The sequence below is a fragment of the Dendrobates tinctorius genome, unplaced genomic scaffold, assembly GCF_039654945.1.
Source record: "Dendrobates tinctorius isolate UK_male_01 unplaced genomic scaffold, ASM3965494v1 ptg000203l, whole genome shotgun sequence".
Classification (NCBI taxonomy): Eukaryota; Metazoa; Chordata; class Amphibia; order Anura; family Dendrobatidae; genus Dendrobates; species Dendrobates tinctorius.
Genome location: NW_027361870.1, coordinates 28,039,895 through 28,062,221, shown reverse-complemented (window position 1 = coordinate 28,062,221; position 22,327 = coordinate 28,039,895). Strand labels below are relative to the sequence as shown.

Sequence of the window (22,327 nt, the reverse complement as noted above, 5' to 3'; positions counted from 1 at the left end):
CGGGAGAAGAAAATTCTATCTTGTATCCGGAGGACACCAGCTCCCTGACCCACTTGTCGTGGACGACTGCGAGCCAGGTGTGGCTGAAGGAAAGTAGGCAACCGCCAACTTTGTCAGTGTCTGCCGGATACCGCAACAAGTCATTGGGTAGATCTATGAGATCTGGCTCCACTAGATCCAGAAGCCCTAGGCCTGGGTTTCCAAGAGTGGTTAGGTCTGTATGAGACCTGGGAGCCTCTGTCTCCACGCGGGGACCGACGTGATCCGGTAGAGGAACACCAACCGGAATTGTTGCGAGAAGATTGAAAACGCGTTGGCTGTTGGTTGCGAAACGGCCGAACAGCCTTTTGTTGAGGAAGGAATTTACTTTTTCCCCTGGTAGTATCAGAAATGAGCTGGTCCAGTTTCTCTCCAAAAAGATGACCCGTTTGAAAAGGGAGAGAAGTCAACGATCTTTGAGATGTGGCATCCACCCGCCAGCCGCGGAGCTATAGGGCTCTTCTAATGGAGATCGCATTAGCGGCAGTTTGAGCCGCGCAATTGACGGCATCAAAAGAAGCGTTTACTACAAAGTCCGCTGCGTGAATTATCTGCCTGGTGACAGTGGTTGCCTCCTGAGGAAGATTGGTGCCCTGGAAGGAAGTAATCCATACTTCTGCCCAAGCGGCCATTGCCTTAGTGACCCAAATTGCCACGAAAAATGGAAAAAACGCTGTTCCTGAAGCTTCAAAAAAAAAAAAAAAAAAAAAAAAAAAAAAAGAACGGAGGGGTTTCTGACTGAGGAACCCTCAGAAACAGATAGGAGCATTTTAGAAGCAAGACGCAATACTGGAGGGTCCACCGAAGGGGACTGTAACCAATCCTTCATTAGGTCTGGAGCAAAAGGGTATTTAGCCCGAGTAGACTTTTGCCCTGTGAACCGCTTTTGTGGCCAATCCCTATGTTTCTGGACAATTTCCTTAAACTCTGGATGGCTGGTAAATAACCTGCGCACACGCTTGGTTTTCTTAAATGAGATGGGGTGTGCTGGAGCGGGAATATTTTCCTCATCCAACTTCAGAATCCTGTTGACTGATTCTATAAGAGAATCAAGCGACTCTTGATCAGTTGGGGGATTCTGAGGGGCTGACGTGTCAGATTCGAATTCAGAGTTGTGCTCGCTGTGAACCTCAGGAGAGGGAGAGCGAGAGACAGGAGTTGCCGATTCTGAGGCGCGAACGTGACTAGGGGATGCATTATGGGTCCGCTTTCTAGAGACCTGACCATCCCTTGAACGAGTATGGCCCCTGCTGGTGGACCGTTCCCGGCCGACGCCAGAGCCCTCCTCGGGAGGTAAGGACGCTTTCAGACTAAGAGTCCTCCCGGAGGGAGAATATAGCCTGGCTTGCCCTCGCATCCGTGGATTACCAGGACCGTAAAGATAATCGCCAGTGGAATCGGCCCCAATCGTCGCAGGAAAGTGTACGGGGAGGTATACTTCACGTGCTTGCCTGTTGTTGGTTCGGGGGAGAGCGGGCCGTAGAAGGGAACCGTCGCCCCCTTCACTCCGTTAACTAAAAAATTAAAATTTACAGAAAAATAAAAAATATAAAAACGATGGGGTCTGAAACCAGACCCAAGTGCCTCCTATAGACACTAAGGCTGGTTTCACACTTGCGTTTTTTTTGCGCTGTTTTTTAGCGCAAAAAAACCATGCGTTTTTTCCCCTTCTACATGGGTGCGCATACACATGCGTTTGTACGTGCATGCGGTTTTTTGTAGTGTGCGCTCGGGCGCACAAAATGCATCCTGTTGCATTTTTTGTGCGTCCGACTTGCCCCCCAAAAACGCATGCGCACGCAATGCATTTTTACACAGCGAAACACCCATTATAGTCTATGGGTGCGCATACCATGCGCACGTATGCGCAAAAAAAGCATGCTTTTTTTAAAAACGCACCCAAACACGCAAAAAAACGCACAGAAATGCATGATGCATTTTTTTTATGTGCGTTTTCACTGAGCATGGTGCGCAGCGCAAAAAAACGCAAGTGTGAAAGTAGCCTAAGCAAGAACTGGAGAAATCTAAGCCAGCGAGAGGGTGTATACTGCAGGGGAGGAGCTAACTTTTATTCTGGTTTACTTAGTGTCCTAGTGGCCAGCAGCATAACACCCACTGTCTGTGTCCCCCAATGAGGCGTAGGAGACAATCTTCCTCCTCCATGACTGATTAATCATCCTTAAAATATTCAATTGATAGGTAAAATCTGTATTCAGAAAAGACAATTTTTTTGCATTACTGAGATACAATCAGTAGTAACTATCATCTATTTAAAGTACAGGAAGAGGGAGAAGTTATACTAGGCTCCTCCCACATTCTACCCTCTACATAGAATTTTATCAGCACAAACTGCCATTTCCTCTCTCAGTAATGTAACACTGTGTTCCCCGAGAAAGCAATACTCCAGAAAGACATTATTAACCCATCACCAGTAGAATACTTATAGTGGGCCTCAATAGTAATTGCAATAGAGAGGACTCCTTTGGCAGCATGATAAAACACAGGAGAAAAAAAATCGAGTCCAAAGCTATTTAAATAAGTCAATTTTTTTATTATATCAAGAAAAGGGCACATGAAAGAGAACATGACACGTTTAAAATTATTTGGATGAGGCATCAAATGGCTAAATAACCCAGAACCAATGAAAAGCTAGGTCAGCACAATTAAAGAGTCAATTGATCCAATTAGACAATACCACTATGAATATGCGCATATTCATGAGTTTAATGAGCGGTACCATGTGACCACTGAAGGCAGGAAGGGAGATTGTGGAGAAGCAGGAGGATGCAGAGACCGCTCCAGGGGAGGTAAGTATGATCTCTGACATCCCCGCTCCCCCGCCGACCCCCAGGTAATATGACTCGTGTATAAGCCGAGAGGGGGGAGGGGGGACTTGCAGCCCATAAAAATGGGCTGAAAATCTCGACTTATACACGAGTATATACGGTAGATATCGCTGATATGATAGATAACAAAGTTTCTTATTTTCATGTACTATTGATTTATGATTTACACATTAATATGACGGTTACACTCTAAGCATTGTAAGCCACAAATAAAGTGGAATAAAATGGTAGGGCGTGAGTCTTTCTACATATTCTCCAATATTAGACTAGTTAATATAGTCGGTAAAACAAAAAGCTAAAAAAAAACCAAAAAAAAAAAACAACAACTTACTTTGGCCAGGTATAATAACCCCAGTGTGTCTTCTCCACAAAGCAATTGGTCTCCCACAGTTCTTTTGTCTTTGGTAGACTGGCACTATCATAATGTATCCATAGGTTGTCGGACCTGTCTCCAGCCAGGATGGTGTCAGGTTTGGGACATCCACCTTTAACAAATTACCACAATTATACCACTGCTAATAATATTAGTATTGTAAATTCTAACTTGTGACTGGCTGTTCTGCTGTATTTTTTATACATGTATACATAGTACAGACAAAATCACCCCTGACTATACGCTACATTTTACAAGAAATAGACGTCCCCGCAATTGTAGAGCATTTCTACGTACTGATTTTGTATGGACATATGGGCACTTTAACGTGAGGCCTCTTCAACTGTTTAAGAATCCCAGCAACTGTGGAGATTGCCATCTGCAATGGAAAAAAGGAACATCAGAAATTGATTCTTTTGAGGTGTACTGACCATTAACTGTAAGAAACTACAGTAGCAGCAGATCAGAGTCAGAATTTCCCAAAGAGAACGTCAAACGTCAGACGTTAAGGCCTGTTTCACACTTCAGTTATTTGTCAGTCAAAATCCGCAGTTTTGATAAAAAAAACGGATCCATTTTTTTTTGGCGGATCCGTTTTTTCCCCCATAGACTTGCATTAGCGGCGGATTTTGACTGATGGTCGTCCATCGCATCCATTTTTTGACGGATCCGTTTGAATTTTAGCGTCCGCCGGCTGGAGTAGACGGACAATGTAACGTTTTTTTTTTTCTAGAGGCGGACTGCTATTTTAAACTGTGCATGGCCAGAGGATTATCCCTTTCATGCAGTTTAACCCTAAACGGCGTTCGGGAAGCAGTGAAAAACCTCTGTCTCTAAATTTCAAGTACTTAGCGGATTCGTCCAAGAAACTGATCTGGTGGCATCCATTTGTTGCAAAACAGATTCGTTTTAAACACTTTGGCGGTTTGCAACTGAAGTGTGAAACAGGCCTAAGTGTACAGCGGCATACATCACCCATAAACACCCAGAGATAAAAATAAATATATATATATATATATATATATATATACATACATATATACATACATACATACATACATACATACACACACCCTCTTTCTTTCTTTACTGGATGCCCCCATATGCATCATTGTCTGCGCTATTCTGCAGAGCAAAGACGGCAAGCCTGATATATCTGTCCCTGAAATGGCCAGAAGGACATGCTGAGATGTGAAGGATATTTGAGATTTAGTTCTAGCCCTAACCATTACATTATACACTGCATTTAAGAGGCAGGCTGCTTAGAAGACTGAAGGTCGATCTACATGCAAAACAGCGGATTATACTGGGACAAGCCCCAAATGACAACTTTGCATTTGTGACAGGGTTGCCGACTTGACTTTTTTTTTTTTTTTTTTTAGGACAACTTATTTAAAAATATATTTTTTTTTTATTTTTTTACAGACAAATTGGAAACCCATAAGAAATCATTCTGATTATAAGATTTAGGGCCCAAAATTCTGATGTAAGATATCAGTTACATTCACTATAAACTGTAACATGATGAGAATTACAGACAAAATAATTGGCACAATATTTTTCAGCTTAAAAAAAAAATAAAAAAAATAAAAAGACACCTTAATTTTTTTTTTTTTAATGGCTGGTACAAAAAAAAAAAAAAAAAAAAAAAAAAAGCCCTTTTTTTACGGTTCGTTCTGTAATTTCTGGAGGGTTGGGAACCCTGATCTGTGCAACTTGTCATTTAGACCTGAAGCTTTCAGTCAATCATAAAATACCACAGGACACTATTAACACTTGTAAAAAAAAAAAATAAATAAAAAAAAAATAAAGTAGAAAAATTTACGGCACCTTGCGGACTATAAGGGCATCATGATTCAGACACTGCACCAAGTATCTGATTGCACGAAGAGGTAGGACATAGTCATCTCTTAGGAGCAAGGACAGAAACCCAATGCCAATGTGTTCAAACTTCCATGGACTGTAACAAGGTATTAAAAGCACATAAGGATCATAACGATAGGCAAATATGATATCCATGCAGCAATGTAAGGAAAGGAAAAACAGGTCAGCTACTTACAGGTTTCTCTGAGTGACACACTCGAGCAACGTGTCGACTAGATGTTCATAATTCCTGTAAAAAACAAAGTGGTGCAATATTAGTGCCATCGTACAAAAACACCAGAGTATGGAGTCATACATGGCAGTGTACACATAGGTTTACACAGTTTTGATGTGGATTCTGATGCTAATCGGCACCAAAACAGTTTCATATACTTTTTGAACATGTTTCCTTTTGATTTATATGGGAAGTCCATATTTTTTTCAGACTAGGTGTTGAAAACCAAGCGGCAGAATTCCTGTCTATTCCACATGGACCAAACAGAAGACTGAAGCATTTATAAAATAAAAAAAATAAAAAAAAAAAGTTAAAAACCACACCAAAAACTGTCAGAACTGAAAACCTGGTTTAAAACTCCCTGAGGATTTTTATTGAAAATTACATCAAATTTTTGAACCTGGAAAGCATACCTGATCAAATGAAATGTTCAGAAGACAAGTTGCGTGTCCTCTTCAGAAGGAGACTCACCTCACAGACTCTGCGTTCTTCTCCTCCTGCCTCGTCAGCGCTAGAGATAGCTGGTCAGTGGGGGGCAGCTCTGCGTTGTTAGAGGGCTTCGGTGAATGCTGCAGCAGAATAGCAATCTGTATGCAAGTCTCTGGGACCTGCAAATACAAACAGAAATACGACCAATGACATAGTGTTGGATCAGACTTATATGCTCCAAACACTCAATGATCTGGTTCTTCTGATTACACACTGATCTGTATGGTGGTTACACAGTAACCGTCATTTTAAAAAGCTTTTTATAGTGACATGTCAGAAGCTTTGATGTTTGCGGGACTGTGTGCAGAGATCCCCTCTGACCACTGAACCCCAACACATTACTGGAAAAGAATTTAAAAAAAAAAAGGAAGAATGAGACACCTTCATAACTACCGACTATGGCGCACATTGTGTACAAGTAGGAGGAAAAATGCAGTGTATATTGTAGACCTTCATTTTTTTGGCAAGCTGCGCCGTGTAGACTGGGCTGATCCTACAAAGACCTGGACAGAGTCAAAAATACAGCTCTTAGTCAGAATTGCTCATGATGACTTTACTGCTGAAATGGATGGTATGGCTGCATTCCTTCTGGTACAATAACAAAATTATTCTATTTCTTCAAAAGTAGCAATGTGTCAGCACGGAATTATCAAGCTTTGAAACCTCATTCAAGCCCCAAATACACTTCCAGGCTATTCTGCGAGTCGCTTCGCAGGGCGATTTCTCAGCATTGGAACAATAATAAAATTTCATTTCTATAGCACCGACATATTCCGCAGCATGTTACATCTCAGAGGGGACTTGTACAGACGATAGACATTACAGCATAACAATAATCACATAGATCATAACGGATACCAAGAGGAATGAGCGCCCTGCTCGCAAGCCTACAATCTATGAGGAAAAAAAAGGTAGACACGAAAAGGTGGGTGGTAACAATTGCCCTGATTGTTTGGACCAGCCATAATGTTAAGTGTGTAACAGTACAGACACAGAGGGCTAATGGATGCATAAAGCATGTGGGAACATGATGCGGGGAACCTGGTTGTGGTAAAAACTTTTGACTGTGCCTCACAGGGATAGATTAGGTTAATGTGTTGAGGTGGTAGGCCAGTCTGAATAAATGCGTTTTCAGGGAACGCTTAAAATTGTAGGGATTGGGGACTAATCGTATTGACCTGGGAAGTGCATTCCAAAGAATTGACGCAGCACGTGTATAGTCTTGGAGACGGGAGTGGGAGGTTCTGATTATTGAGGATGCTAACCTCAGGTCATCAGCAGAACGGAGGGCACGGGTAGGGTGGTAGACTGAAACAAGGGAGGAGATGTAGGGTGGTGCTGAGCCATGGAGAGCTTTATGGGTGAGGGTAATAAGTTTGTACTGGATTCTGGAGTGGATGGGTAACCAGTGTAAGGACTGGCATAAGGTAGAGGCATCGGTGTAACGATTGGCGAGGAATATGATCCTGGTTGCAGCATTCAAGACAGGTTGGATGGGGGAGAGTTTGGTAAGAGGGAGACCGATTAGTAGAGAGTTACAATAGTCTAGACGAGAATGAATAAGAGAAACAGTAAGAGTTTTTGCGGAATCAAAAATAAGAAAAGGTCGAATTCTAGAAATGTTTTTGAGGTGCAGATAACAAGAGCGAGCCAGTGATCGGATGTGGGGGGCGAATGAAAGTTCGGAGTCAAGTATGACCCCAAAGACAGCGGACATGTTGCTGGGGAGTAATACTGGAACCACACACAGAAATATCAATGTCGGGCAGGAACAATGAAACATCAGATTACTACAAGACAGATTTTTATTGTTGTTCAACGACCTATGCAGTCATACTACTAGTCTGAATAATACTGTCGTTCTGACCAGTTACAAATTAGGATGAGACTGTAAACATCATATTTTGGGACTGTTTAGGCTACTACCAAGCGCCTCTGTTTTTACATTTTTGCTTTGGCTAATTTTTCCTGCCTCGATACTACTGTAATTTGCAGCTCTGCGCCTGATCACAAACATTGAATCAACCAAATCAGCACAATGTAAATGGCACACATTATATATACTTAAATAAAAACCTCCTCCAAAGTCATGTGTGACGTGGTTACTACTTACCGAAAAATCCAAACCGATCGTTTCATACTGCCGATGAACCTTCTCAGCCAAATCGTCAAAAAGGCGAACTATGGACGGCTTCTCTAGAGACATTGCTTTGCTGAGACCTGATGAAACTATTGCCGGCCATGTCTGTACAATGCATTCCCAATCATGAAGGTTTGCTAGGCAGACTGCACCATGGTTTCCAAGCAGACAATACAAGGCACCCTAAAGACAAGAACTCATTTAAGTATCAGCACTCGTAAGCCTAACTATTAATTTGTGATGTACATTTTCATCATAAGTCACTGAAGGCTGTATAAAGCAGGCTCAGCTGAGACCGCGTCATAGCTGACAGATGCCGGCTGTGTTACAAACATAGCCAGCACCTGCATGTAACAGCAGCAGCAGGAGCTAGCTCTCATCACTGCTGTTAACCATTTAAATGCGGCTGTAAATGACTGACTGCGGCATTTAAACAGTTTGTTTGCCAGCATGCCCACACCAGCTTCCATCGGTCACCCCATAACGCAATCGCTGGGAGCTAATGGGTTCCCATAAATGCCATCTTAGTGCTGTTGTAAAGCTCAGCCAGAGGCTGCAATTTATTATGTACTGCAATACAACAGTATTGCAATATGTAATATAAATAACAGGTACTAAAGCACAAATTTATTTTGTTATATACATTATAATTAAAAAAAAAAAAATAAATAAATATATATACACACACATATATATATATATATATATATATATATATATATATATATATATATATATATATATATATATATATATATATATATATATATATATATATGTGTGTGTATATATATATATATAAAAATATAAAAATATGTGTGTGTATATATATATATATAAAAATATGTGTGTGTATATATATATATATAAAAATATAAAAATATGTGTGTATATATATATATATATATATATATATATATATAAATATAAAAATATGTGTGTATATATATATATATATATATATATATATATATATATATATATATATATATATATATATCCTAAAAAAGAATTTCATTTACTGATTCAAAAAAATTATGAAGAGAAAAAAAAAATAAAAAGCACTCAATGTCATAGGTACTGCAAAATGGCATCAATAAAAAGTATAGCTCAGCACGCTGCATCTTTGTGGATGGAGAAATAAAAAAAACAAAAATGAGTCTCAGAAAAAGGCAGTACAAAACAAAAAACTATTTTTTTTTCAATACACATTTTTTTCTACATTACAAAAACAAAAAAAAAAAAACAACAGGATTTTTGGGTTGCTTACCGTAAAATCTGTTTCTCGGAGCCTTCATTGGGGGACACAGAGACCATGGGGGTGTATGCTGCTGCCACTAGGAGGCTGACACTATGCACAAAAAAAGGTTAGCTCCTCCTCCGCAGTGTACACCCCACCGACCGGCAGGAAATTCCTCAGGTAGTGAGAAAGCAGTAGGAGAAGCAACAGAATAGATTGAAAACAGAACAAACAACTCAACTGTAACCAATCAACCAAAGGAAGAACAGGAGTTAAAGAACATGGGAGGGTGCTGTGTCCCCCAATGAAGGCTCCGAGAAACAAGTTTTACGGTAAGCAACCCAAAAATCCTGTTTTCTCGTTCGCCTTATTGGGGGACACAGAGACCATGGGACGTCCCAAAGCAGTCCCTGGGGTGGGAAACAAACTTCCATCAGGCCAGCGGACTCACCACCGCAGCCTGCAAAATCCTTCTACCTAGGCTGGCGTCCGCCGAAGCGTAGGTGTGGACTTTGTAGAATTTCACAAACGTGTGAACCGATGACCAGGTTGCAGCTTTGCAAAGCTGCAGTGCAGCAGCTCTGTGGCGTACCGCCCAGGAAGCACCCACTGCCCGGGTAGAGTGCGCTCTGATCCCCGGAGGAGCCACTCGATGCTTAACCCGGTATGCCTCCAAAATTGCTGATCTGATCCAGCGAGCAATAGTAGAGTCTGTCTTTCGCAAGGAAGTCGTCCTAGACAGATAGACTCTTCCCGCCCTGACCAGATCCAGCTTGTTCAGGGACCGCTCCCGAGGGTGAGTTGGACTCGGACAGAAGGACGGCAGAACAATATTCTCATTGAGGTGAAAGGAGGACACCACCTTCGGAAGAAAAGAGGACGGAGGCCACAGAACTACCTTATCCTGGTGAAGTACCAAAAAAGGCGAGCGGCAAGAAAGAGCCGCCAATTCCGACACACGCCGGATGGAAGTGATGGCCACCAGAAAAGCTACCTTCCAAGAAAGGAGAGAAAGAGAAACATCCCTGAGAGGTTCAAAAGGAGGACCTTGCAGAACCTAAAGAACCAGATTAAGATCCCATGGAACCACGGGCGCTCGGTACGGAGGAGCCGTGTGAGCCACGCCCTGAAGAAAGGTTTTGACCTGAGGGCGGGAGGCCAACGTCTTCTGAAATAAAATGGACAGTGCCGAAACTTGACCCTTCAAAGAACTGAGGGCAAGTCCCACATCCAGCCCTGCCTGAAGAAACGCCAGAACAGAAGGGAGCGAAAAGCACATGGGCGCGATGTCATTTGCCTCACACCAGGTGAAATAGGCCTTCCAAGTACGATAATAAATTTTGGAAGATGATGGCTTTCTTGCTCGGATCATGGTATGAATTACTCGATCGGAGAATCCTGCCCGTTTTAAAACCTCAGTTTCAACAACCATGCCATTAAATTGAGCGACCGAGAATTGGGGTGGCAAATCGGGCCTTGAGACAGTAGATCTGCCCTGTCTGGAAGCTTCCAGGGGGCGTCCGCGAGAAGGTTGACAATGTCCACGAACCATGACCTTCTGGGCCAATTCGGGGCGATGAGAATGACTGGAATTCCTTCTGCTTTGATCTTCTTCAACAGCTTGGGAAGAAGCGGCAGAGGAGGGAACAGGTAGGGGAGTTCGAACTGCGACCAAGGAACGACCAGAGCGTCTGCGCCCACTGCCAGAGGGTCTCGGGACCTGGAAACAAACTGTGGGACTGTCATGATCACGTGTGTCAGGACGCAGATGTTTCCGCTGGGCGAACCCATAACACACGTGACCCTGGAAACACCGCCTCCAGTGGGGCGCATTTAAATAAAACGTGCAGGTGGATACGCCGCCTCCACCTGGCGAAATTGGGAATTACACGTTATACATAAAATCTGGAAACCCCGCCTCCAGTAAGGCGAATTTAAATAAGGGGGAACCTGGGAAACATTAACAGTGGTGGGCCCTGCGATAGGGAAAAGGGAATTGGAGACCTCCTGAGCTCCCCTGAGCCAGTGTCCCTGCACTCCTGACATTCCCTATGCCGGTTTCGCACTGGGCGCCGCACGCGTACCTCAACGCCCTAGCTCGCCCTGACCCTAAACCCTCACTAGGGAATAGGTCGGTGCGGAAACTAATCCCACCACTGCACTAACAACACACATGAGGGAAAGAGACAATACAGGGGGACACCACTTAGCTTTATGCTCTGTGCTTATGCTCCTGCAACAGAGCCCTCCACCTGCGTGCGTCTTCTCCTCCACCCGGATCCATCACCATAACAGGATCCTGCACCATAGTGCTGCCTAGGAGCAGAGTCCACCACCAGTTGCTGCAGCTTAATAACAGAGTCCCAAGGATGAGTTCAGCTTCTGCCACGAAGTCAAGCATGCTTGAGTCCAGCTCAGCAGCCAAGTCCCGCATGGTGAGTGCCACTCTCCATAGTAGCCACTCCACCAGACCATGCAGACACTTCCCGCTGACACCATCACTGCGACTCCACCACGCCATGCCAGCCCTTCGTCCAGACACCATCGCTGACACACGTCCCCCCTGGCTAAGCTGCGCAGGACTCCTCCTCAGCTCCATCCTTTCACCAGGCTCTCACAAACTCAGAGTGAATGAATCAGTATCAACAGCAGTGATTACACCCTGAGACCCATTTATAGAGTCCAACACCTGAATTATAATTAAGTGCACATTAAACTGAAACCTAAGGTGTGATACCACTAACCACCACCGGGGACAGTCAAAACACCTTTGAACTTAACCAAAGTAAAAAAAGTTCACTCTGTGCTTTTAAAACCCGCCAGATCCAACACTGGATCATGACAGGGACTTTCCTGTTGAGGCGAGACGCCATCATGTCGACATCCGGGATTCCCCATCGACGGCAGAGCAGATGAAACACCTCCAGATGTAGGGACCACTCTCCCGCCGCGAGACCCTCGCGGTTGAGAAAATCGGCGGCCCAGTTGTCTACGCCGGGAATGTGTACCGCGGAAATTGTCAGGACAGAAATCTCTGCCCAATGAAGAATCTTGGACACTTCTGCCAGAGCTGAGACACTCAGTGTCCCTCCTTGGCGGTTGACATATGCCACCGCTGTGGCATTGTCTGTCTGAATCCGGACAGGCAAGCCCCTGCGGAACACTGCACCCCAGCCGAGGAGGCTGGCATCCGTTGTTACAATCTGCCAGAGAATGGGAAGAAAAGACCGACCTAAGTGGATAAGAGGTGACGTCAACCACCAGTTGAGTGACCGCTTGATCCGGCATGAAAGACGTACAGGGCGATCGAGGGACAGAGCCGACCTGTTCCACCTCGACAGAATGGCGTGCTGGAGAGGTCTGGCGTGAAATTGGGCAAAGGGAACTGCCTCTATCGCCGCCACCATCTTCCCCAGGACCCTCATAGCTGTTCGGAGAGACGGAAATCGTGTGGTCTGCAGCGATCATACATCCTGCTGCAGGGAAAGAATCTTCTCTCGTGGGAGAAAGACCCTTGACCGACGAGAGTCGAACAGAAGGCCCAGAAACACAAGACGTTGCGAAGGAATCAGACAGGATTTTTTCCTGTTGACGATCCACCCGAAATTGGAAAGGGTGTCTAGGACGATCGTCAAACTCAGGCGAGCCTGTGGAAAAGAGGAAGCTTTGATCAGAATATCGTCGAGGTACGGAAAAAGAACGAGACCTCTGATCCTCAACAAGGCCATCAGCGCAGCCATGATCTTCGTGAAGACTCTGGGAGCGGTGGCGAGACCGAAGGGGAGCGCGACGAACTGGTAATGTTCCTGGCAAATCGCAAAACGCAGGAACTTCTGATGTCCGGAGAATATGGGCACATGTAGATAGGCATCTTGGATGTCTATTGAACACATGAATTCCTGCTCTTCCATGGAAGCGATTACCGAACGAACCGACTCCATCCGGAAGTGGCGAAGGCGTACTCTCTTGTTGAGAAGCTTGAGATCCAAGATGGGTCGGACCGCCCCTCCTTTTTTCGGCACCGAAAAAAAGACACTAAGCTAAACTGAGGAATTTCCTGCCGGTCGGTGGGGTGTACACTGTGGAGGAGGAGCTAACTTTTTTTGTGCATAGTGTCATCCTCCTAGTGGCAGCAGCATACACCCATGGTCTCTGTGTCCCCCAATAAGGCGAACGAGAAATCACGAATTTGGTATCGTACTGCTTTGGAGAAGGAGAATGCCAAGTAATTTTTACTGCACTATGAATGATGTAAAACGGATACCAAAAAACAATGGCACAGTAGTGTGTTATTTTCACCATTTCATCACACTTGGGAGTACTTTTTTCACGTTTTTCAGTACATTATATAAGAAAGACTGCGTGGTGTCATTGAAAATTAAAGCTTGCCCAGCAAAAAAAAACAAACCCTCATATGGCGCTGTCACCAGAAAAATAAAGTGATGGATGTTGGAACAAGGGGAGGAAAAATCGAAAGCTCAGGTCAAAGTCCTTAAATTCTTAGCAGAATTATTATTATAGCACTATTTATTCCATGTGACAAGATAGTAATACCAATTACAGGTAGAATATGATATTTACAGGGGATCTCTCAGTTAAGCCATTCTGTATTATTAGAGTGGATCCTTCTTAGAATAAGCTCATCCTACTGGTGGGAACCCCAGCAATGAGCTGGAATCTGGGGGAAGCAGCAAGCATCTGATATAAAGGCAGCCATTCCTACTGAAATCTATTAGCTGCTCATTTGGTGCAGGGACATGACGGGTTCTCCAGAAGGAGAGACACCCCCACCTCACTATATTAATAAAGCATCATGTTCCTTCTATGGTAAGCATACGGGAATCCCTCACTTTGCTGCTATATATGGGAAAGCCAGGAACTTGTCATCCCCCCCCCCAGGCGGTTTTACGTAAAAGAGCCACCTTGTGCAGCACTAATGCTGAATTCTGTCAAGGTGGCTCTGTTACTTAGCTTCCATTCCACCGCAGAAATAATAGTTAATAAAATTGTTCAAAAATACCCGAAATTTGACAGGGGGCAGGTCTTTCCCCCTCTGACAGACGCCTCGCATCCATCAGTCATTTCGTATTTGGCGCCGCCTCCCCAGTTTTCTTTTGAAATGCTGGCGCCTGCGCTGTACTATAGTTTCGCGGGCATGCGCAGTTAGCGCTGCCCGACGTGCCCGTGCTCTCAGATCACATCCCGGCCTTCATATCGCTTGGCCACAGATCCCGAGAGAGCCGCATATTACTGCGCATGCCCGAGATTCCCAGCCCTGCGGTGTGAATAAATCATAAGCGACTGCAGGGCGGAATCTGTAGCCGAGCGATATGAAGGCCAGGATGTGATCTGAGAGCACGGGCACGTCGGGCAGCGCTAACGCGCATGCCCACGAAACTATAGTACAGCGCAGGCACCAGCATTTCGAAAGAAAACTGAGGAGGCGGCGCCAAATACGAAATGACTGATGGATGTGAGGCATCTGTCAGAGGGGGAAAGACCTGCCCCCCCTGTCAAATTTCAGGTATTTTTGAACAATTTTATAAACGATTATTTCTGCGGTGGAATGGAAGCTAAGTAACAGAGCCACCTTGATAGAATGCAGCATTAGTGCTGCACAAGGTGGCTTTTACTTAAAATCGCCTGGGGGGGGGGGGGGGGGGGGTGACAGGTTCCCTTTAATACCCAACCTCTTCATTAAAATATTAATTCTCCACCATAATGAATGGGGGGGATAAACACTTGCTTTGAATTGTTGCTGAGTCACATCTTGTCTGTCCGGACGCAGGTATTCAAGTACGAGAGGAATGATATCACGGCAGCAGAAATTATAGGTTCCCAGAGCTGTGAAGAACGCTTGCTGAGCTTTGCTCCTGACCTGTAGAGCAGAATGAAGATATATCAGTGATTATGCCTTCAATGTAGACCGTGACCTGACAGCTCTGTACTGTGCACTTCAATATATCACCTGCTCCATTTAACACTTGTTACTCCTAAAATAATCTCATCTAAATCACATATGGTGATGGCTTTTTGTACATGAGACAAGATGAATAAGAAAAAAAAATGACCTCCAGCTAAAGCATTTGGTTAAAGCACATATACAGACATGTGTCATTGTAGAGTCAGAAAATGTGATAGACATGTGCAGAACCTCAGAACTGTACTGAGCATACACCTGTAGATCTGGATGGACAAGATCTAGAGAACCCAGGTCATGCAGCCTCACTTGTGCACTTGGGGGCCAATACACCAAAATGTTTATGCCAAAAAATACTTTGGAAACTTACAAAATTATGTTTTGGCATCCTGGTGTCTCAGTCAGTCTTGACCAGCTCTGTCAAACTGAGCAGGACAAAAGCATGGCAATGCCAGTTTGTCCAATTCAGGACTAGATGAGGAGTAACTAAGGCCAGAAATCTTACAATAGTCCCCGATTGGAGTAAGATTTCTGGAGAGGCGAAAGCCAATTGAAAGATGCACCTGATTTCTCAAGTGGCATAATGAATCAGGCACCCTTCACTCCACACCACATCCCTTTATTAAAGGGGTTGTCTGGGCTTTTCATATAATCTCAGTACATATCTGGGCTGCATAATTATGACAAATAATTTACTTTGTCACTAGTTTGCATGGTTTTCTAGATATTCTGAACAGTGTATGTGTGAGCACTGTGTCTCTAATGACACAAATACTGATGGGAGCAGCCTGTCAAATCAGCAGCTGTAACAGTGTGAAGTGTTGGGGGGTGTATGTATATGTATTGTGCTGCTTTCACAAATACAGGATCACTGCTGTGTTCTTTCCAATGCTGGAATAATGATAAAGATGAGTGCTGGTGCAGTTTACTGCCAGCCAATGAGTGGACAGTGGGTGGTGCTGGTCACTGGAGCTTGCTGGGAGTTTGGTGGAGCTTCGCACATACACTGCACCAAATCTGCTGCTGTGTGAAGACATCAGTGACACAGAGCTGTCTCATTCACACAGCAGAGGCTCAGCATAGATCACTGTTCATTGAGTGTCTGGGGGAGGAGCAGCTGCTCTCTGCACTGAGGCTGCTGGAGGGGAAGAATTTGTTACTGTGTGATGAGGGCTGCTTCATGTGGACGGGGAGGGCCTGTAGCTATGGAGGGTGGGGTTGTTGCTATAGAGGGCATGTTTGGAGTAGAGTAGGAGGTTACGACTAGTTCTCATTTCAATGCCATAACACCCCCCCCTTGAACATTCTGTATCTAGAAAACCGTGCAAACTAGTGACAGAAAGTAAATTACTTATTGTCATAATTCTGCAGCCCAGATATGTACTGAGAGTATGTGAAAAGCCCAGACAACCCCTTTAAGACTGGCATGTATAGTACCAGTCTTAATGAATTGGGGCCTGAATATTGCACTGGAACCCATCTACTCCACTGTATGGCCAATATTTGCACATAGTATTACTTGTTAGTTCAGATCCCTGTACTTACACGTAAAGAGAAGGTTGAGGGGGCAATACTCTATGATCTATCCTGCAAAAAAGAGTGATTGTCCTTAGTGCTACCTCTTTTTTGAGCCTCCATCATGAACATGAAGTCTGGGCTACAGCTAATCACAGACTTCCTCGTCATGTTCATTTTCGACAGGTGGTGTACACAGTGATGCCGGGCGCAGATTGGGCGCTGGGCAACACATGTTATACCACCACATCACAGCCCCGGGACCGCGAGTGCTGACACCACTGGAACGCAGCCGGCATGGGAGAGGAGTAAAGGTTTATTTTATCGGGGCCAAACATTTAGTTTAAGAAGCGGTTGTCCTAGTTGTGGATAACCCCTTTAATGTAGAGTTTTTTGTACAATATGTGATTTGATTAACTCAGTTTGTGTGCAAGTTATTTGTTCTGGCCTTTAATGCAGCGGGAATAGAGTCATGAACATGTAGATATTTGTTCATTTTTCTCATTGATAGGCCGGGTTCATACTGCGTTAAAGCAGCCCGTTCAATGCATAGTGTTGACGGGCTGCGTTAACGCTATAGCATGAGGGGATCGCACTACCACACACCTCTCAAATCCAGCATTTTAGAATTTTGGCTTCGGACGGGATTTAAGGGGCAAGTGTATTAGTACTACAATTTTTGTGGAGGGGGTGGAAATCTGATAGATAATATACAGTAGAGACCGGTAAGCTTAAGATCAATTCTAGGAGTTTTTCGACTGAACGCCCAATCCCCGATGCCCTTGCCGCCTGCAAACAATCAAAAAATAATAAGCCAACATATAAATACTATCCTGTCTGACGTAGTCCACGTAATCCCGAGTGTCCCACGGCGATCTCACGTGTAGAACAATCACATCGAGAGATGTGACTGCTCTACCCGGCGATACACTGACAGGAGGTAATGGCTCCGGCAGTGTATCACTGAGCTGCCGTGAGAGTTCACCGGAGTTCATCAGCTCCGGTGCCCTCACTTATGGCACTACCGCTGTGTGAGAACTTTCTCACGCAGCGGTGCCGTAAGCGACAGCCTCGGAGCTGATGAACTCTCACGGCAGTTCAGTGTTACAATGACAGGAGGTAATTGCTCCTGCAGTGTATCGCTGGCAGCAGAGTGAGATTGACGTGGGACACTTAGTATTAAATGGACTACGGCAGAAAGGTGATGTGTGTATGTTGGTTTATTTTTGATTGTTTGCAGGAGACACGGGCATTGGGGATTAGGCGTTCGGTGAGTATGTATTTTGTATGTGAATATGTATGAAATGATGTAAATGTTATGCAAGTGTTATGTAAATTGAACACAGACGTTGGACGATGAGACTATATCTCCCCATCATCAGCTCATGCTGTCTCTGTTATATATGACTGCAAACATAGCTGGATGGGAGTAGTAGTCCCATCAGACGACGCCTAAGTACAATCACCATGGGCTGTTTGTCGCATGGGTACACACCTGCGGACACCCACACTCTCTTCCTCCTTCGGACATAATTTCATTTGACAATTTGCAGCGTTTTTGGCAGCAAATATGCAAACCTTTTTACACCTGCATTTCTGCTGTAGATTTGACAGACTCAATTGAAGTCAATGAGTCAAAAATGCTGCAGAAACGCGCAAAAAGAATAGACATGCTGCAGAAAACAAAACGCTGCAAATATGGACGGAATTTTACTGATCATGTGCGCAACACTTCATAATGGTCATTGAATTAACTTGTATAAGTATTCCATTGCCATTTGGGCCATTTACACGCATAAAAAAGTGTGCAAAAAAGCATCAAAAACGCATCGTGTGCACACAGCCTTAAGGTACTGGACTAGCCAAGCTTGTCTCTAGACCTAAGCCCTATTGAGCATCAGTGGACCATCCTCCAACGTTAAGAGGAGTTTTGAACTCCATGCCCAAGACGGTTAAAGCAGTGTTTGAAAATAATGGTGGCCACACAAAATATTGATACTTTGGGCACAGTTTGGCCATTCTTACTTAGGTGTGTACTCACTTTTGTTGCCAGCGGTTTAGACATTAATGGCTGTATGTTGAGTTATTTAGAGGACACACCAAATTTACAATGTTACAAGCTGTACACTGGCTATATTACATTATATCTAAGTGTCAGATCTTCAGTGTTGTCCCATAAAAAGATGTAATAAAATCTTAACATAAAATGTATGGGGTGTAGTGATTTTTGAGAGATAGTTTACGCATATTCAGATGGGCAAGGGGGGGGCAGTGGGAGTTGGGGATGAAAAAGGTAAACAAAATCCTGGAATCCTGTATCTGTCACTTATTACTTTGCTGTAATTTCGGTATCAACCAATCTATAAGAAGTGTTTCTATTTAAGTAATACAGTTTGTTTTAAGAATAAAAAAAAAAAAAACCTTGAGTACAGATTTGATAACTATGAAAAGAGAACAATTATGCTAAGGCATACCTGACCGTAAGAGCTGGTTGAGAGGCGCAGAAGGTCTCGCACCAAGTCTTGGTGCACTCTCTTGTATTCGCATCCTTCTACAGTAAGTGTTCTCAGCTATGACCAAAAAAAAAGTGGATTAACAATTGAAATGAATACCCTCAAAACTTCAAGAAATAAAAACCTAAAAGGCATTTAAAGTGACTATCAGCATAAAATGACTGTTCAAACCAAGCACATGCGCTCAGAGAACTCTTGGTATGGCCACAGACTTCAGTGCATACTCCTGCTGGCCGGTTATTCACCTACCTCCGCCCCCCTCTTCCTGACTGTATTGACTTGGCAGGAGCCAGCAGAGGGCAGAGATCGAATGAAAGTAAGTGGGAAGGTGCACAGAGTTGCTCTGTCATGTTAAAGGAGCAAAAGTGGCTGTGCTTGGCTCAAATAGCAATTTTGTGATGACAGACTCCCTTTAATATGGGGCAATCATCCATTTGATCATACAATTTATGCGAATTACAAATTAAAACCATAGTTCTTACAAATAAAATAGCCACGTTTTAACATTGGGAAAAATGCCAATATTAAAATACACTGGCATAAAAAAATATTTACAAGCAACTCTAACAATAGCTGGATTTGAATACAGAAGCACAGGGCAATATATTCGAGACGAGGAAGGAACAGCCACAGCGAAGCCGACGCTTTGCGCTGTGCCAGTGGTAACACAGCCTGAAAAATGGTGAGATTACCACTTCTCCATCTCCATTCAGCATGGGAAATCTGTGGCTACTGGACGAGAGAACTAAGAACTGCCTTGTATCTGCCAGTATTTGTGGCTCTTTGGATTAGCTGGTCTGCCACGACATCATTGTTACAGTGTGATGGAAATGTGACAATGGGGCAGGTCAACTAATCAAAAGAAGAGCCACAGGTGTTATCAGGTAGGAAACGGTTCCTGGGGCTCCCATCCATTGATTACTAACATGGCTGGTGGAACGGGTCCTGTGAGCAGATGCACACCGACTCCAATTGGGGCTCATTACAGACAATATGTAAAAAAAACAAAACAAAACGCCAGAGTTAAGTCGGTGATTACATTTCCCAATTATCCAACGTCTTCTATTCTATATACCTCATGCTGCAGCATGACTCTGTCAATCAACAGTGCTCTGATGTGCCTTTTCTTCCCTCGGAGCTTTAAAAAAAAAAAAATGAAAGCTTGAAAGTTATTAATTAACCAATTAAGATGCTAATAAGACCAAAATGACAAAAAATAAGGCGTATCAGTATAAAAGGGATAAAAAAACGACAATACAAGAATAACACACCAGCAATGGGTGAACGGTAATGTACTGTAGATAATAATTCAAGATTATTTATTCTGCACAGCAATCTTTGTTACAGTTTAGTGGATATTACTGACAATCAGGAGCATTTTTGGGAAGTTGTGTGTGAGTGATGCGTATGTATGTACATAAACATACATACATACATACATACTAGTTTAGTATCTCTCTTGTTGCAAAGGAGGCAGGTAAATATTGTACCAAAAGCAACTTTTTGTACATATTTTTAATGTGATATGTAATGGACTTCTGTAGAGATAATTGCCAGTACAAGCAGTAGACAATATACTGCACGTTTCTCAATCACAATGTACCTAGAAGACTTTTATACTAATGTATCCTGGTATGGTATTACTAACCCGATTTTCCATTGATTTTTTTACTAGAGTAAAACTCTTCCATCTTGAGTCAAACTCGTGCTTGTGAGATCCCTGGAACTGCAGGAGGTCACTGATAATCTGTAAGAAACAGTACTGACTGATGTCATGATACATTAGGCAAAAATACACACAATATAATAAAATCCATTAAGAGAATGGCCTGTAAGACAAATATGGAATAAGGATTATACCTACGGCTAAAAGTCATTTATGTATAATGAATTATCAGACTAATGGCGTTGGGTCTGATCTGTGCCACATGCGAAACACACAGATCACTATGTGCATAAACTCAACAGAAAACACTGACGAAAAAGGAAGGATGGTATGTCAAATAGCAAGGTGGAAAGGCTTTTTTTTTTTTTTAGATACCTAATACTGTATCCACACATCATGAAAGTCCTTAAAAATAATCTGTCACCAGGTTATTGCCATCTAATTTGGGTTGCTTAGTGTAGTTCTTAAAAGATCAATGCTTTAATCAGCAGGAGATGATGTCTACAAGACTACTTGGCTATACAATTGGAGAGTATGGGGTGTCCAGATAGAGGTAGCATCTCTGGTGGAGGGCTTGCCCATCTTTGGTCCTCATCCGGTACTCAACTCTCACTGTACTTCCAAGTATCTGTTAGCATGGGGCATGGTGTACTCCCTGGAACAGGCCAAAACAGGTGAGCGCAGCCGTTGGTTTTGAGGTCCACGGCTAAGGATTTGCCTATCCGTGCATATGAAAACTCTGCTACATAATAAATATCAAGGCTGACAGACATACCAGAAAGAAGAACGGCAGTGGTTGTTAAAGAGATAGGTTGTTACAATATGGACATAGCAGCTCTCAGCGAAACGCTCTTAGCGGCCAACAGACAGAGCGTAGCGGTGGATACACACTTTTCTCGAGTGGTCGAGGCAGCACCGAACAAACAAAATCCTATCAAATCTCACCCTGTTCATAAACTTGCCCAGTTTCTGGAGGGCATCAATGACCCACCTGATGGCACTTCAGCAACCACTTACAAACAAGCATGATACTCCGACTAGTAACTATGCTCCCACCATGACCAATCCAAATGACATTAAGAATAAATTCTATGATGAAATTGAGACACTTCTCTCAGTAATGCCACAGTGAAACAAGCTCATTATACTCAGAGACTTTAATGCCAGAGGGGGAAACACAAATATCAGAATTGGGAAGGAGTCATTGGGAGTGATGACATTATCACCAACTCTATTCCATCGACCCACTCGCAAGAAGTCATTGTGGATGCACACTTGCTTGAGGCACTGGCATCTGAATGACAGTCATTGGAAGAATGATAGGATGGACTTGCGAGTAATGAGAGTCATGTGTGGTGCCGAATGCTGGACCAACCATCGCCTCATGGTGTCCAAGTACCGGCTTCGCATTCTGCTGTTTAGGAGACCTCAAGGGCAGAAGTCTGCAAAGAGGGTGAATTGTCTTCAAGCTGCAAAGCAGGAGAGTTG

At 43.7% G+C, this 22,327-nt stretch overlaps 1 protein-coding gene across 2 annotated transcripts in view; it reads right to left on the bottom strand.

The window, feature by feature from the left end:
* Positions 1-22,327, bottom strand: part of PSME4 (proteasome activator subunit 4) — a 219,507-nt gene that overhangs the window by 47,486 nt on the left and 149,694 nt on the right. For both annotated transcript variants that reach the window (XM_073553924.1, XM_073553925.1), the window contains 10 exons: positions 20,822-20,920; positions 20,249-20,311; positions 19,135-19,230; positions 14,972-15,103; positions 7,959-8,168; positions 5,828-5,964; positions 5,318-5,371; positions 5,089-5,218; positions 3,556-3,637; positions 3,217-3,370 (listed from right to left, as the gene is read on the bottom strand). In XM_073553924.1, the coding sequence (XP_073410025.1) occupies positions 3,217-3,370; positions 3,556-3,637; positions 5,089-5,218; positions 5,318-5,371; positions 5,828-5,964; positions 7,959-8,168; positions 14,972-15,103; positions 19,135-19,230; positions 20,249-20,311; positions 20,822-20,920 (1,157 nt within the window). The remainder of the gene's footprint in view (positions 1-3,216; positions 3,371-3,555; positions 3,638-5,088; positions 5,219-5,317; positions 5,372-5,827; positions 5,965-7,958; positions 8,169-14,971; positions 15,104-19,134; positions 19,231-20,248; positions 20,312-20,821; positions 20,921-22,327) is intronic.